Source organism: Pan paniscus, chromosome 1, assembly GCF_029289425.2.
Source record: "Pan paniscus chromosome 1, NHGRI_mPanPan1-v2.0_pri, whole genome shotgun sequence".
NCBI classification, from domain to species: Eukaryota; Metazoa; Chordata; class Mammalia; order Primates; family Hominidae; genus Pan; species Pan paniscus.
The window spans coordinates 82,752,936-82,769,401 of NC_073249.2; the positions used below are offsets into that span (position 1 = coordinate 82,752,936).

The 16,466-nt window shown below is 36.5% G+C and overlaps 1 protein-coding gene across 11 annotated transcripts in view; it reads right to left on the minus strand.

Annotated features, from left to right (window-relative positions):
* Nucleotides 1-1,471: 1,471 nt before the first annotated feature.
* The window catches only part of MAEL (maelstrom spermatogenic transposon silencer), a 100,902-nt gene continuing 85,907 nt past the window's right edge, over nucleotides 1,472-16,466 (minus strand). For all 11 annotated transcript variants that reach the window (XM_034939563.3, XM_034939576.4, XM_034939569.3 and 8 more), the window contains 4 exons: nucleotides 7,416-7,478; nucleotides 5,743-5,875; nucleotides 2,526-2,601; nucleotides 1,472-2,018 (listed from right to left, as the gene is read on the minus strand). In XM_034939563.3, coding sequence (XP_034795454.1) covers nucleotides 1,831-2,018; nucleotides 2,526-2,601; nucleotides 5,743-5,875; nucleotides 7,416-7,478 — 460 coding nt within the window. In that variant the 3' untranslated portion in view covers nucleotides 1,472-1,830. The remainder of the gene's footprint in view (nucleotides 2,019-2,525; nucleotides 2,602-5,742; nucleotides 5,876-7,415; nucleotides 7,479-16,466) is intronic.

A 16,466-nucleotide genomic window follows, 5' to 3' on the forward strand; every position in this document is an offset into this window, starting at 1 on the left:
TTGAAGGGAAAGACCAGCTGTTCTCTTAAAATAAATCCCTGGGGCCTATTGAATTGTTTTCATTATTTGACATATACCTCAAAAGTACAACCAATACTATTATTTAAATTAAAAAATTAACTTGAACAATTCACAGAGGACTGAATTCAGGTGACAGAGAACAAGACTTAGGCATCTGAAGTCATGAGCCTGTTAGACCTTCCTCATCTTCTCCATCCAATTATTAATAAGCTGAGTTTTTCAAAGTTATTATTATTAGTTTTGTAGAGGCAGGGTCTTGCCCTGCTACCCAGGCTAGAGTGCAATGGCATGATCACAGCTCAATGCAGCCTTGAACTCCTGGGCTAAAGTGATCCTCCTACCTCAGCCTCCCTAGCAGCTAGGACTACAGGCATGCACCAACATGCCTGGCTAACTTTTTAACTTGTTGTAGAGCTGGGGTTTTGCTATTATGCCTCAGCTGGTCTCAAACTCCTGTCCTCAAGTGATCCTGCTGCCTCAGCTTCCCAAACTGGTGGGATTAAAGGTGTGAGCCACCACCCTCTGAAGAAGTTGATTTTTAAGAAAGACACAATGGTTTCAAAGCTCGGATATGAAGTTTTTAAAGAAAAATATACTACTAGAAAATATAACATATAAATTTAGTCTATGAATTGTTCTCGTTCAAAGATCTGGTATCAGAAACAGATGAATGCGAGATGGAGGATAATATAGTGCATTAGGAACATGATCTATACAAAAGGTCAGCCAATTAAAAAAAAAGGAACATGGTCTTTGGAGTCAGACTGACTTGGAATAACAACAGTTCCTTCAGTTAGGAGCTATGTGACCTGAGCATTTTTTGGTCTCTAACATGTATCGCCTCCTTCAGAGTGGTAATAAGGATTTAATAAGATGACACATATAAAACGTCCACAAGGTAGGTACTCAACAGTTAGTAAAGGAAAATATGGGTATTAATAAAAACCAGAGGCCCAGGACAATCATTCTCTGTAATCAGAGGGACCAGAGTTTGGAGTCAGACAGACTTAAACCAAATTGTTGCCTCTGTCAATGTCATGTGTGGTCTTGGCTTGTGGTTTAAAGTAAAAGGGGTTACCATACCTGTTTTACTCATCCTAGGTTATATATTACCCCAGGTTGAGAACATAAGCCAGTTTAAGTCAGTCACAGAGTGAACACCTGACTCAATATAATACCTGCTTGCTTTGCAGTCCAATGGATGAGAAATTCATTCAATATCTAGCCATGTGATGTGATTTAGGGTAAATTACTTAACCTTTCTAATTTTGCCTTCTCATCTTTCAAGTGCCTTCTTTTGCCAAAGTAAGTATATTTCAAAAACTTTTTAAGGTAGCAAAATTCTGTGTTTGTTAAAGGCTAATTTTCTTAGTTATTTGCAATAAAGACAGCCTGCAGGTCTCCAGTGTAAGGTTCCCATTTCATGACAGGAAGAAACAGATTAACACTATTTTAGAACCTTTCATAACAGATATTCAATACCTTTATTATCAGGAGAAAGAATGATCAATCTATAACATTCCCAAAAGTACAACTCTAAAAATGTCAGTTTTGTTCATACAGGACTCCAAACTTTAATGATATACCCATCATACAGCCAGGAAGCAGAACAATCCCTCAAGAAAAAAAGCACAAATGCCAAGATGCTCTCCAACCACAATTTTTTTAAATCTATGAAACAATTTCCTTACAAATTAAGTAGTTTTTATAGTAGTGACATTTGTCATTGATGTGATCTGTTTAATATGACTGTAGTAAGAAGGAAGTTGGGCCTGTTACTGTTTTCAGAAATTGAAAAGAGTACCATCATTAAGATAAGGAAGAGAAAGATTTGTATCCATCTTTTTGGGACATGTAAGGTGAGAGTGAAGTGTCACAGTTGGAGAATTTGTGGATATTGCTGGAAGAATTGGAGATGCTCTCTAGTAAGCGGGTAATTCCTCTTCCCCGAACGCTGCTGTTTTGGCCAGAAATTTTTGCCCTAGATGGGTAGTCACCTAGGATATTGAAAATACAAGAAAAGAGATACAGCAATTTTATAATTTTATTACAAAGAGATGCCTCAATTAACTGACTCATCCTACTGTAGGCCTTTCACTAAGCCATAATTCAATAGAAAAATGTTTTTGTTTTTAGCCCAGGAAACTTTTAATTGAAGTTCTTTAGGCACCACTTGAAATTTCATGTCACTAGCTTTTAAAGTTTCTCACCCCACAAAAGATACCATTAAAATCAAAACTATAAAGCTATTGCTGCTACAAGAAAAACAGGTTTTCTTTTAAATGCCCTAACAAATTCTGAGAAGTTACAATGTATCCAAGTGACCCAAAAATGTACACATCTAAATTGTTTAAGGTGCTAATGCCAAATAAAACCCTCAATTCAACAAGCTTCTTATATCCTAAAGCTAATTTAGATACCACTGTTTAAATACCACACCTGGGATCTTAGTAATAGGCTCTAACATCCTTTAGGTGCATTTTTGTAAAATATAAGTTGCTTACCAATGGGTGTGTTTGATCTTTGTTCCTCATTAGAAGAGTTGAAATGAGAGAATCCTGAACTCCCGACCCTTAGCTTCTGTAAGTAACAGGAAAATACCAGGGGGAAAAATGTTTATTTCTTATCCATTACTGGATGGTCTGTCTTCAATTTCATATTACTCTTTAAAAATGCAAACTAACACTCAAATACTTTTCCAATGTCTTATCAATTTTTGCTGCAAAGGGGGAGAAAATAGGATAGACTTTGGAGGGAGATTACGAATTACAGGGCAAAAAAGGGTTTGCCTTTTTTTTTTAAAGTGAGTTTATAGCACGTTTGCTGATAATGAATTAGAACAGAGGGAATCCCTGATGATACAGGAGGGGAAAATTACTGAAGCCATGTCCTTGAGTGGTAAGGGAAGGAAATCTAATATACAAGCAGACAGATTGGTTTTAGATAGGAACACAGAAAATTCATTCATTAAAATAGGAGTAAAGCAGAGGATATGGTAGATGCACGTAGATGAGTGGTAGGAATATGTAGAAAATCTCTCCCAACTGTTTCTATTTTCTCAGAGAAGTAGGAGGCAAAGGAATCAGCTAGAGCAAAGGTGAGGGAAGAGATGATGAAATCTGAAGGAAAAAGGTGGTGAGAAATAACTGTCTAGGAGAGTAGGAAATTAATCAGACTAGAGAAATGGGTATGTCAGGCAACAATAAAGGCCCCTTGAAGTTGGTGGTGATGAATAGTCAGTAAGATCGGTCAGCGTGGTAGTTCCTTTCCAGCCGCATTTAGTGTCACAGGCATAGGAGGAGAGTAGGTGAAGAGTTACATGTAATCAGGGTTAGTATCTGTCAAGTATGAGGAAAAAAAGAGGGCCAATGGAGTTGACAGTGCATGCAAGGCAGTGGAAAAGATAGGCCAAGGAATCTGAGTTGGGAAGGAAGGAGGTGAAGGGTAGAGACAAAGGTGGTAAAGGAGGAGACATGAGTCTACAGCATTACTAGTGTGAATGGTGCCCTGGAGTTGTGCAATGAAGTGGCCCTGTAAGGGAGTATAAAACAGTGGAGGCATAAATGAATTGTATATCCCAGTAGAGACTAAATAATTGTTGGCACAGGGGTAGTAGAAGATGGTGGTAGTCTGAGAGGGGGATGTTTGAAATTGAGATTATGAAGGAGGTACCACTGGGGTCCAGGATATGATTGTTAGGTAGAAGACAGGATTATTGAAGGAGAGGAAATCAAACTGAGAGGTTAGGCAGCTGGAAGGACTATGTGTAGGGAAATTGAAATAAATAACTCTGATGGAAAAACCAGTTTTCTGGATTGGTGTTGCTCTAAGAACGAGGGGAACCAACTCAGGAGTCTACTGACTCCAAGTCTACTGACTCCAAAAAGAGGCCATTTGGAGTCTACTGATTCCAAAAAGGTACTACATCCTGGATAACAGGAAATTCAATGCCTAGGAATTTTGGGGAGACTATATAAAGAAGTCTGGAGGCCACGATCAAGGACAACTACTTCAAATCTAGGCCCTATGACACATGAAGAAGCAAAAGATGTCACCATTTGAAAAGGTTAATAGAGAAGCAGTGTCCTTAGAGGAGGGTCAAGTTTTAGTTAGAACCAAGAAGGTAAATAGACTTTGCCCCAAAGACACTGAAGATACCTGAAATTTTGCTGATAACTAAGGCTGAGAAAACCCACAGGAAGGTTTCTCAGGAGTTGGGAAGGGCTGGGAAATAGGACCAGCCAAATAAGGTGAGTCTGGGAGATGAGAGAGAATCTAAGAGTCCTAGGCTTCCTATAGTAACTGATATAAACAATGAAAAGGCACATTATTGAGATTAATTCTGATGATGTGAACACAGATAGTGGTGATGAAGCTAAGGTAGGGTTTCTCAACCTGGGCACTAATGATATTTTAGGCTGGAAAATGCTTTGTTGTGGAAGGCTGTCCTGTATAGATAGAGTGCTTAACAGCATTCCTGGCCTTTATCCACTAAATGCCAGGGGCACCCCCTCCCCAGATGTGACAACCAAAAATGTCCCCAGGCATTGTCAGATGTCCCATGGAGGACACAAAATGGAGTCGAGAACCACTGGGCCAAAGGTTTAAAGGGAGGGTAGAGAAGGGTCTTGCCCAGAGTACATATGGAGAGCTCTGAAGTCCTTCCGTTTTTATTTTTAAATTATCATACAGTAAAACTTTTTTTGGTGTACACATCTATGAAGTTTAACGTATGTACAGAATTGTGTAAACACCACAATCAGGATACAGAGCCATTCTATCACCTCAAAAACCTCTCTCATGCTCAATCCCTTTACAGACACCCTGTTCCCACCCCTAACTCCTGGGAACCACTAATTTGTTCTTGTTATAGTTTAGTCTTCAAAAAAATGTCATATGAATGGAATCATACAGTATATTCTAAAGTACGTAATTTTGGAGACTGCTTCTTTTGTTCAGCATAATTAACTAGGATGAATCTAGCTGTTTTCATCAGTAGTTCATGCCATTTTTTGAGTTTCCTTTTCAGTAAGTGTTTATTTTAAAATAACAATATTTATTATCTATTAAGCTCTAAGGCAGGGAGGCCTTGGTACTGTCATATATTGCTGCATTTAATCCTAACAAATACTAGCCCCTATTATTGTTCTTGTTTAATACATAAAAAATTAGTACAGACAGTTCAAGTATTGTGCATAAAGTCACAAAACTTGTATGTAGCAGAACCTAAAATAAAATTCAGGAATTCTGACCCTAGAGCCCATACTCTTAACTGCTATGCACTTAGTGGTTTAGAGGCCTACTAATAAGTAAACGGCAGGGAGGGAAGGAAGGTGGTAGAGAAATTAGATAGCTTTTAATCAAATCCTAAATCAGGTCTTAAGTATTTTTGAGGTAGATGTTTAGAATATTTATATTACTTACATTCAGATATTTAATTTTTGGAATAAATCTTTGGAAATGTTTTACATAAAGATTAAATACCAGTTTTAACTTTCTTAAAACTTTGTTAAATTGGTAGAAAATATACCAGAGAAAAAAGAATTTTACACAAGACACAACTGGATTAGGAACTGTTTGACATTCCATGAAGTACTTCAAAATAATGTTTAAGGGGAGGGAAAGAACCAAACAAAGGCTGATCTTTTGCTGCTGTTGGCCAGAATCACATTGAGTAGAACAGCTAAAGAGACCAGCAGCTCTTAAAAGTCAGTTCCTTACCTGGTAACGCCCTGCATCCAATACAACCATTTTGGGTGTCACACTATTGCTGGCCTCATAATCTTGTAGTGGTACATGAGCCTCTGTGAGCTGGATTCCAAAGAGAGTGGCCAGAGAATTACTGATGCAGTACCTTTAAAAGAAATAAAAATCTCACTATCAGAATCTAATTTAATTCATCTAAAAGTATTTGTATTTTCAAATCTCTAACAAAAAGAAAGCATCTGAGGTACTGTTATAAACTGGGAAAAAATAAATTTGGAGATTCAGAGAAGACATATAAATAAATAGCAATACATATAATAAAACAGGTTATTACTGCTAAGCAATCTTTTGATTGCCAGATAAAATTTTAGGTTCATTTTAAGGGCATGGCAATGAAGATAAAGATTACCAGGATTCCCAAATGTTTAAGGCAAGGAGAGGGCAGCGGCAGAAATAACACTACAACCACAAACACTAATCTATCCTGTGAACTAATATCACCCACTGGGCTACCAGAGCACCCAGATTATCTGGGGCTCCAGGTACTTTCACTACAAAACGAGAACAAAAGACCTATGTGTTAGAGTACCCCAATAAGGAAGTGGTTCTGAAGGTTCACCCATATTGCTAGGAGAGGTGACATGGACAGAAAATAAAAGTAATATGATGTACAAAACCACCTTTATTTTTATTTTCTATGAGTACATAGTAGGTGCATATATTTATGGGGTACATAAGATGTTTTGATACAAGCACGCAATGTGTAGTAATCGCATCATGGAAGGTGGTATATCTATCCATTCAAGTATTTATCCTTTGTATTATAAACAATCCAATGATTCTCTTTTAGTTATTTTCAAATGTACAATTAAATTATTATTGACTATAGTCACTCTGTTGTGCTATCAAATACTAGGCCTTATTCATTCAAACCATTTTTTGTACTAATTAACAATCTTCACTTCCCCCTCACCCCTCTAGTACCCTTCCTAGCCTCTAGTAATCATTCCTTCTACTCTCTATCTCCATGGGTTCAATTGTTTTGATTTTTAGATTCCACAAATAAGTGAGCACATGAGATGTTTATTTTCCTGTGCCTGGCTTATTTCACTTAACATAATGACCTCTAGTTCCATCTATGTTGTTGCAAATGACTGAATCTCATTTTTTTAATGGCTGAATAGTACTCTATTGTGTATAAGTACCACATTTTCTTTATCCATTCATCTGCTGATGGATATTTGGTTGCTTCCAAATCTTGGCTATTGTAAACAATGCTGCAACAAACATGGGAGTGTAGATATTTCTTCAATGTATTTCGTTTCTTTGGGGATATACCCAGCAGTAGAAGTGCTGGATCATACAGTAGCTCTATTTTTAGTTTTTTGGAGAACGTCCAAACTGTTCCCCACAGTGGTTATATTAACTTACATCCCACCAACAGTGTATGAGGGTTCCCTTTTCTCCACAACCTTACCAGCATTTATTATTGCCTGTCTTTTGGATATAAGCCATTTTAAACCAGGGTGAGATAATATCTCACTGTAGTTTTGATTTGACCCCCTTTGTTTTGAAAGAGCATTGTGGAAACAGAGTTACCCCGATTGCCAAAGCTATAGCAAGCAAAATGGCACAGAATAATTTAATCAGAATACAGTATTATGAAGAAACTCCTTTCCCCAACTTACGCAATCTTCTTGCAAACAGCTAAAGCACAGAAGAGAATATCATTTTCTTCATGCCACTTGCACCTGTACAAAAAAATGGACTTTAATATCCTAACTGAAGTAGCACTGCTTAAAGGTTTTTATATGCCATATTTCTATCTGAAATCTTTTAAAAAATGAGGTTACTTGAAGACTAAAACTTCAAATTTAACACAAAGATTTTTAAAAAACAGATTTTAATGCTACATTCTCTGATACAAATTCATGATACTACGCAACCTACACATAACCATACAGTCAAATTTTACCTTGAAATAAAATGAGTGCTTCTGGCACATTAGTGACAAAATGCACTTATTCAACAAACATTTATTCAATGTACACTATTTTCTAGGCCTTGTGGTAGGCACTAGAAATACAGTATTGAAAAAATAGAAATTATTGTCCACACAAAACTTACTTTCTAGAGGGAAAGACAGATCAAGAAAGATATGCAAGCATAATACACAGTAAATTGGAAAATTGGGAAAGTTCTAAGGATAGGACTTTATTTAAAAATAAAAAGATGATATAAAATATTGGAGAGGAACAACATTTTAGATAAAGTGTCAATGAAAGGTAACACTGAGAAGGTGGTGTTTCAGTGGAGATCTCAGGAGGTGATGTTGGTGAGGAAATGACGGAAATAATTTGTGTAAGTCAATACAAGGTTACAAACACTAAAATAGCACACTTTCATGACAAGAGCTGTTATAAACTTGTGTATATCTTTCCAATGAGTACACAGTCTATTAAGACTCAGAGCAGCTCTATTTGTACAATACAAAGCTTGCTTAAACTTAGCAAAAGTCTTCATTTAAAATTATAAACACACTAAACAGTGTAAAAATCCATTATTTGCACTGGATGAAAGTTATTTCATGCATGGATGAATGGAAGACTACTTAAAAATAAAATTAAGAATTTCCCACTGTTTTTCCAAAGAAAAGTGAGCCTATAAATGTGGTAGTTCACAAAACTGTAACATGAAGCCTTAGATTAAAACAAAAGTTAAGTTATATAAACATACTATGTACCGGCAAAAAATAAAAATTAAGAAAACAAAAAAACTCTAAACTGGCTGGGCATAGTACTCTATAAAGTACTCTGCCTTTCTATACACTCTTCTGTATCCTGTTAGAGCTATTAGTTTGCTTTTGTTCCCTGGATTATCTCATTCTTCTGGATTGTGAGTTGTGGTCTCCCTGTTTTGTTCTTTTTCATGTTGCAGGCTTTTCTTGAATGCCTGATTATCCTTAATTGTGTTCATATTTAGCTATGAGGCGCGATCTCTGCTCACTGCAACCTCCACCTCCAGGGTTCAAATGATAACTCGTACCTCAGCCTCCTGAGTAGCTGGGATTACAAGCATGTGCCATCATGCCTGGCTAATTTTTGTATTTTTAGTAGAGACAGGGTTTCACCATGTTATCCAGGCTGGTCTCGAACTGCTGACCTCAGGTGATCCACCCACGTTGGCCTCCCATAGTGCTGGGATTACAGGCATGAGCCACTGCGCCTGGCAGGCTTTCATTTCTCTGAGTCACTATTCAGGCCATTTTTTATTGGAAAGGTCCCCGCTTTCAACCCAAATCTCTGCTCTAAGAAACTCTATCTTCACAGAAGAAACAAATAAAACATTTATTCCATATATTAGTTAACAGTTTTTAAACCCTAACAACACTTAAGTGATGTCTTCTGCATATGATTTTTCATAACTTTTTGAAACTCTTTTGGAATTCTACCAGAATTTACCATACATGACTAGTATCTTCACACTAGAGTCTTATTGGACAGGAGATTCTGAGGCCAAGGATGATCGTGTCACTCCCATATTTCCCACAGAAACTTTCCCATACAAGTGCCTTATGTACAAGAGCAGCTCCAATCCTGCTAAGTATCAAAAGCTCATTAAAATGGACTAAGAAAAACTATTCTAAAGTGATAAAGTATAAAACTGCATCTCTTAATACTACTATTGCTGGGGTTTCTGGTTCAAGATGGTGAATTAAACACCTGCACAAATTTATCTCTTCTTGGTCCCAAGACGCTGTGAAGATGACAGTCAAAGAATAAAAATGGTAGATGTCCACAATAAAGGAAAAAAGCAGGAAGAGGCCTCCATGGAAGACATTTTAACAAATCTGTGGCAAATAAAATAAATGGTAACTGATGAAGCTGGAAAGAAGTCACAGTCTTCAGTGCTCAAGAGGCTAGCAGCAGAAGAAGGTCTGCCTATCAGAACTCTGGAGAGGCTCTGGACTTGTGAACATGTCTCTACTCACAGAGCAGAAAGAGAAGACACGAGGCTGAACTTCTGTAAAAAGAATAGTCTACTTCCCTGAACCCCCATGAAAAAAAGTAAACTGTTCTTGGAAAACCAGGCAGCAAGAATGGCTGCTGGTACCTTAGAGCAAAGCCTTTCATATTCTAGCATTTAGGATTTTGCCTCCAACTAAACATCTCTCTTGTCTGCTTTCCTTACAGGAAAGCCTCATCAGTTAACAATCCCCACTGAACAATATGGAACACTCGGCTTTGTAGCCTCATTTCTAAATATGAATGCAATCAAGGATAATCAGGCATTCAAGAAAAGCCTGCAACATGAAAAAGAACAAAACAGGGAGACCACAACTCACAATCCAGAAGAATGAGATAATCCAGGGAACAAAAGCAAACTAATAGCCCTAACAGGATATAGAAGATTGTGTAGAAAGACAGAGCACTTTACAGAGTGGTAAAGAAGACCAAATACTTCACAGAGATTTATGAAATTATTACATCCAGAATCCCAGTTTTTCTCATGTCTTCAACCCTCATCGACACTGATGATGGCTATGATGATTTGTATAACATAGGAACACTTACAGGCTGAGAGGTACTGAGACTTTGAAAAGCCTCTGCCCACATTTTAACTTGTCAGAGCTCGTCAGGGCTTGTGCCGAGTCCTCTTCTCTTTCTGCTGTTTGCCGAGGTGATCTCATCTACGTGCTGTGAGGTCCATCAAGGCAGAAGACTTGTCTTCCTGTACTGTATCTTCAGTGCCCAGCACATAGTGAAAAGAATGCTGACACTACCCAAACCACTTCACTGAGCTCTAGCAGGACGACAGTTGCTTGCCTGCTATCTCCAGATGTGATGCCTCACCAGGACCTCAGAACACTGTAACCTTGCTCCTCTCCTCCTCATCTATCCAGTAGTATACACCAGAAACCTGGGCGTCATCTTTCATTATTTCTTTCCGTTTTCTCTCCCTGGGTCCAGTCCATCAGCAAGGTCTACTGACTTTAACCTATCTTAAATCAACCTATTCCTTTCCATCTCTCCCTGTGTTCTTGCACGTTTAAAACTTTTTCTAATGGTTTATGACCCCCAACTGCTTCAACCTCATCTTGTGCATTCTCCTCTTCACTCATTACTCCCCAGTCACACTGATTGTCTAACAATTTCTAGCAAACACCAAGCCTTTACCTCAAGGCTTTTCTATCTCTGTCCAGGGTGCTCTTCTTACCATTTTTTGCATGGCTGCATCTTTCTCCCACTTCGGTTCTAATGTCACACCCTCAAAGTCTTCTTGACCATTCTACAAAGTGGTCTACTTTTCTATACATTCTTCTCTGTCACAGTGTCTTGTTGATTTTCTTCTTAGCACTTATCAAAAGCTAAAATTACCATTTTCTTTATTATGTACTGTATGTTTCTTTCCTACTTAACTGTTAGCTTCTTGAAGGCAGGGACCACATTAATTCTGCTCACCTTTGGATCATCTTCTGGCACAGAGGAGGTGCTCAATAAATATTTGTTGATTAAATAAAGGCTGCCATGTTTAGTCAGCTGATCATAGACAGTGAATTAGTCCAAGAAGAATTATGACAAGAAGCATCAGGAGACTAGGGGACCTATAAAAATTATAAATATTCTAGCCTCCAAAATGCATGTTATCAACTGACTGTTTACTTAAGATTCTAATATTCAATTTGCCTAACTGTACTCAATTTCACCAATACAAAATCTACCCATTTCTCTTAGAACTAGACAAAACATTTATCACAAATTTATTACAAACTTTAAGGTCTTTTAGTAAGCATTTAAGAGCAGTGGTTGGAATAAGTTTCATTTGCTTATATTAACAGATTCTAACAGTTTCTATTGTACACTACAATCCAAACTCCCTTGTAAAATATCATACATTTGAATCTTATTACGTTATGAAGCTCAATAAAAAGTAGATCCATCCTGTCCAAAGTAGTTTAGTAAAGTGCCTACAGTACTATGTAAGAGTTTTACCTTTAACAAAATCCCACGGCATGGACCTCAAATAATGTCTCAAACTAGAGCTACTCTAGTCTTGTTGTAGAGTATAGCTACTCTGCTGAACTCAACACTGTATTTCTTCAATTATAAAACACATTTTCTTGACATTTTAACCAAAATTAGAATGCATCTTACAATTGAAGGTATTGCACAATGTCTATTTGACAGTCTAGAAATAGTTGCCATTGCCTAACCATGTACAAATTTAATTATTAATCTTGATGGTAACCAGACATTTGTAATCCTTCAACATTTTAGTCAATAAACCATTTAAAGATTATTTGAGGACATATTAGTTTGTCCCTGAAAACTTTCTTTTGACCTCTTCTGAAAAGATCAAGAAAGAACTGGCATCAAAACTTGCAGAAAGGATATGCTTAGAAGAAAACCCCAGAGACAACAGTGGAGTTATTTTTTAAGAAATGCTGTATCGCCAACACTCTTAATGGCACAGAGGACAATAATGTATAAAAACATGGACAATGAATGACTCAATGTGAAATTTTAGAAATACTTCAGCCTGTAACTGAGGCAATGGTACATAAATCCAAATATCTTAACACATCATTCATAAGCTTTACAGATTAACAAGAACAACAACAAACGTGGGGAAAACAAAATCTACACCTACAGCATAACTAGAAGAACACTACAAAACTCAGTTGTCTATAAATAGAAAAATGAAAACTGTAATTTCCAATGGAGCAATTTCTAAATCTCCTACCCCAACCTTTATATGCAGTAGAGTCCAGAAAAAACTTGGGGAAGGAAGAAAGAAAATGGAGAGCCTAAGATTAAATTAAAATCATTCTTACAATGAGGAAGCCCATTCTTTACGTAAATATTCAAACAGTCCTAGTAGATCAGAGCACTGACTATAGGCAAGTGCCATGCTAAGTGAAAGAGGAAGGGGGAAGGGCCCTTTAGAAATTAGGTGGAAAAAAAAAGCAAAGGGGGAAATTTAAGATCATGCAGGAAATAAAATTCTAAGAACCTACAACCAGACTCCCACCACCCTGAAAACATTCATTAAAGAACCTGTACTTTGTCACATTGACAGAGAGGAAGGTTCTTGGAAAAAAGACTCTCAATCAAACCTCCCGCTAAATTATCAGCCTTGTCCAAGAAACGCAAAGGAGCAATGTATCTTCATCTACAGAAAGCTATTATGGGAAGAAAACAAGCTATTATAAGAAGAAAATAGCCAGGCATGATGGCTTGCACCTGTAATCCCAGCAATTTGGAAGGCTGAGGCAGGAAGATCACTTGAGTTCAGAAGTTCGATACCAGCCTGGGCAACACAGCAAGACTCTGTCTCCACGACAAATGAAAAATAACTAGGTACGCATGGTGGCACATGCCTGTAGTACCAGCTACTCAGGAGACTGAGGCATGAGGACTGCTTGACTCTAGGAGTTCCAGGCTGCAGTGAGCTATGATTGTGTCACTGTATTCCAGCTGGGGTGACAGAGCAAGACTCTCTTAAAAAAAAAAAGAAAAGAAAAGAAAACAGAAAAGGAGAATCAAAACACTTTAGCTGATAATTTCTCATACCCCCACCCCCCAAAAAAATATGAAGGAGGGGAAAAACCTAACATTACTGTGTTAGTCTGTTCTCACACTGCTGTGAAGTAATATTTGAGACTGGGTAATTTATAAAGGAAAGAAGTTTAACTGACTCACAGATTTGCATTGGTGGGGAGGCCTCAGGAAATTTACAATCATGGGAAAGGCAAAGGAGAAGCAGCCACCTTCTTCACAAGGCAGCAGAATGGAATGAGTGCAAACAGGGGAAATGCCAGATGCTTATTAAATCCATCAGATCTCATGAGAACAGCATGGGGGAACCGCCCCCATGATCCAGTTACCTCCACCTGGTCCAACCCTTGACACACGGGGGTCATAGGGATTACAATTCGAGGTGAGATTTGGGTGGGGACATAGAGCCAAACTATATCAATTACCATTCCATGTTAAATTAAATATCCTCAAAAAGAATGTGAGAATATAAAAACACACCCTGAATGAGAAACTTCAAAACTAGAAACAGAAATAAACAAAAAATGAAGAAATTACTTAACTCAAGAAAGAGAGGGGAAAAAAAAGACAAAAACATTACAGAAAAGAACTAAATTACCAACTGCCCAAGGCTGAACAGATTCATTTGTAAAGTTAATAAGAGAAACTGAAGAAAGCAGAAACTATCATGAGAATAAACAAAGTAAAAAGGGTCAGAAAAAGTGATTAAAATGAAAGGCAAAGAAGATCAAACATACATATATATTGGACTCCTTTTAAGAAGAAACATTAAACAGTGGAACAAAACTAACATTAAACTATGATCTAAAAAAAAAAAAAAAATAGAACCTGATTCTGCATATTGAAAGGGCTCACCAAATGTCTTAGAAAATGGACCTGCATATAAACTCAGAGAAATAGCCTAGCAACAGTATTAGACTTTAAAAATGAAAAAAGACTAAAGTCTCCAGGCAAAATGATCAACTAACTCCAGTCAAAAAGATCAGATAACTAAGGCCAAGAAAATTAACTGACCAAATTTCACAAAAGGAACACACAAAGCCATGAAATGAAGTTGCATTTTCTAGAAACTCAAGGAAATATGGTGTACACCATTAGAAAAAGTTTTAAACATGCAAGAACACAGGGAATACTCTTCCATGAGCCCCTGATCAATTTACTGTATCAAGGTTCAGCAAACTTTAACTTTTAAGGCATCAAATATCACAGCAGCCAGCTTACAACTACAGGAAATGCAATGAAACACAGACAGAAACACAGTAATAATAGGAGATTACTGTCAACACAAGACATATCAACTGGATAAAATATAACTAAAGAAAATGTAAACAATACAATTAATGTAGATGATGTATGTGTGTGGATCTCAAATGCTATATCCTGAAAAGAAAGTATATTCTCATATGCCAAGAGAACAGTCACAAAAATTGATTATATATTAAGTCAGCAAAAAACCCCTAAAGACCAGTAACTTCCATAAAGTAAAAATATTATAAACACTTTCTGATCACAATGTAAAAACACTGGAATTTACTAAAAGAAACAAAATGCAGAAAGTCCTTTTCACCTGGACATTTAAAAGCCTTGTTTTAAAGAGAGATGGTGGTTGAGAGTTAAAATGACATAATTTATTTAAAATGGCAATGAAAATATTGCATGCAATAATCTACGTAAATTCATTGAAAACAATGATTAAGAGAAAATTCACTCTACTAAACACATCAAAAAAAATCAGGCAAAAGATAAATTACATTTCCAGCCCCCAAAACTAGAAAAAGAACAACAACATACAAAGAGAATAACAGCAAAAATTAATTAGGAAGAGAATAGAAAAACAGGTCTAATAAATTAAAATCCTATTGTTTTGAAAAATTAAAAAAGACAACACATTTGCTTACAAAAAAATGAGAGAGCACAAATATACAATGACAAGATAACCATTGAAACAGATGAAATTTAAAAAAAGAGACCACACTTCCTTGCAGATCTTTAAACAAATAACTTTGAAAAGCTATATAACATGTATCATTTTCTAGAAACATACAGATTACCAAAATTTACCCCATTAAAATTAGAAAGCCTAATAAAACCAATTTCCATAGAAGAACAGAAAAAGTTATCAAGGAACTGCTCCCACAAAAATGCGCCAGTCCCAGAGATGCACAATCTGTGTGAGAAAAATTTTAAAACATATTTGAAAGACACAAAAGTAGATTTGAACAATGGAAAGATGTCCCTAGTCTTTGGAAACAACTCAACAATATAAATATTTCAGTTATCCCCAAGTTAATTTATAAATTTAATGCAATCCTAACAAGCTTTTTTAAATGAAGCTAGAATAAAGTGACACTTCTGAATATTATTTTTGTTTACAAAACGGAAATGCTTTAGACATTCAAAAGCTAAATTAGCAAAAATGGAATACAAACAAGCAAATGAACTTAACTATTAATATATTTCAAAATAGTAATTTGTACTGAAAGGGGAAAAAAGAACCTAAATAACTTCTGAACAAAGTATTTTGACTATATACTTTCAGACTAAAAGCGATTATAAACAAACTCTAAACAGTTGTATGTCTTTTTTTAAAAATAGTGGTACCATATAATTCTAAAAAATACTGACAGCCAGGGTTCTCATTCTCAGAGAAAGGAAATTTTTTAAAAAGTAAAAAAACTAGAGAACTCTATGGTATTGGATTGAAATTACAGGTTAAGTGTGAACTCATGATAAGATAGAGATGGATAAAAAGATTGAGAGACCTAGCTACAAACAGATGTATATGGAGTGTGTGTGTACATACACACACACACACACACACACACAAACATATATTTCCTAGCTCTCTACTAAGGGGATCTAGAATCAATGATACTCTAGTAAGAAATGAGCACACCTACCACCCAGATTCTATCTCCTAACTATTATGCTCCACTAAAAGAAACCAGAGATTCTTGGGAGAAATGGCTAATCCAGGGCTGGAACAAAGAAAAGTACAAGATAGGCCTGGAACATATTGTGCCAAATAGAAAGCAAAGAAGCACTGTTAGATAGAAAGCAATGAAGCAATGTCAAAAGGACACACAAACCCCTGCTTGAAGGTACTCCCACTGGCCATATATGGAACAATTTGATCATAAAAATAAGTTACAATAATAGATTAAAATGTACTGAATAGGA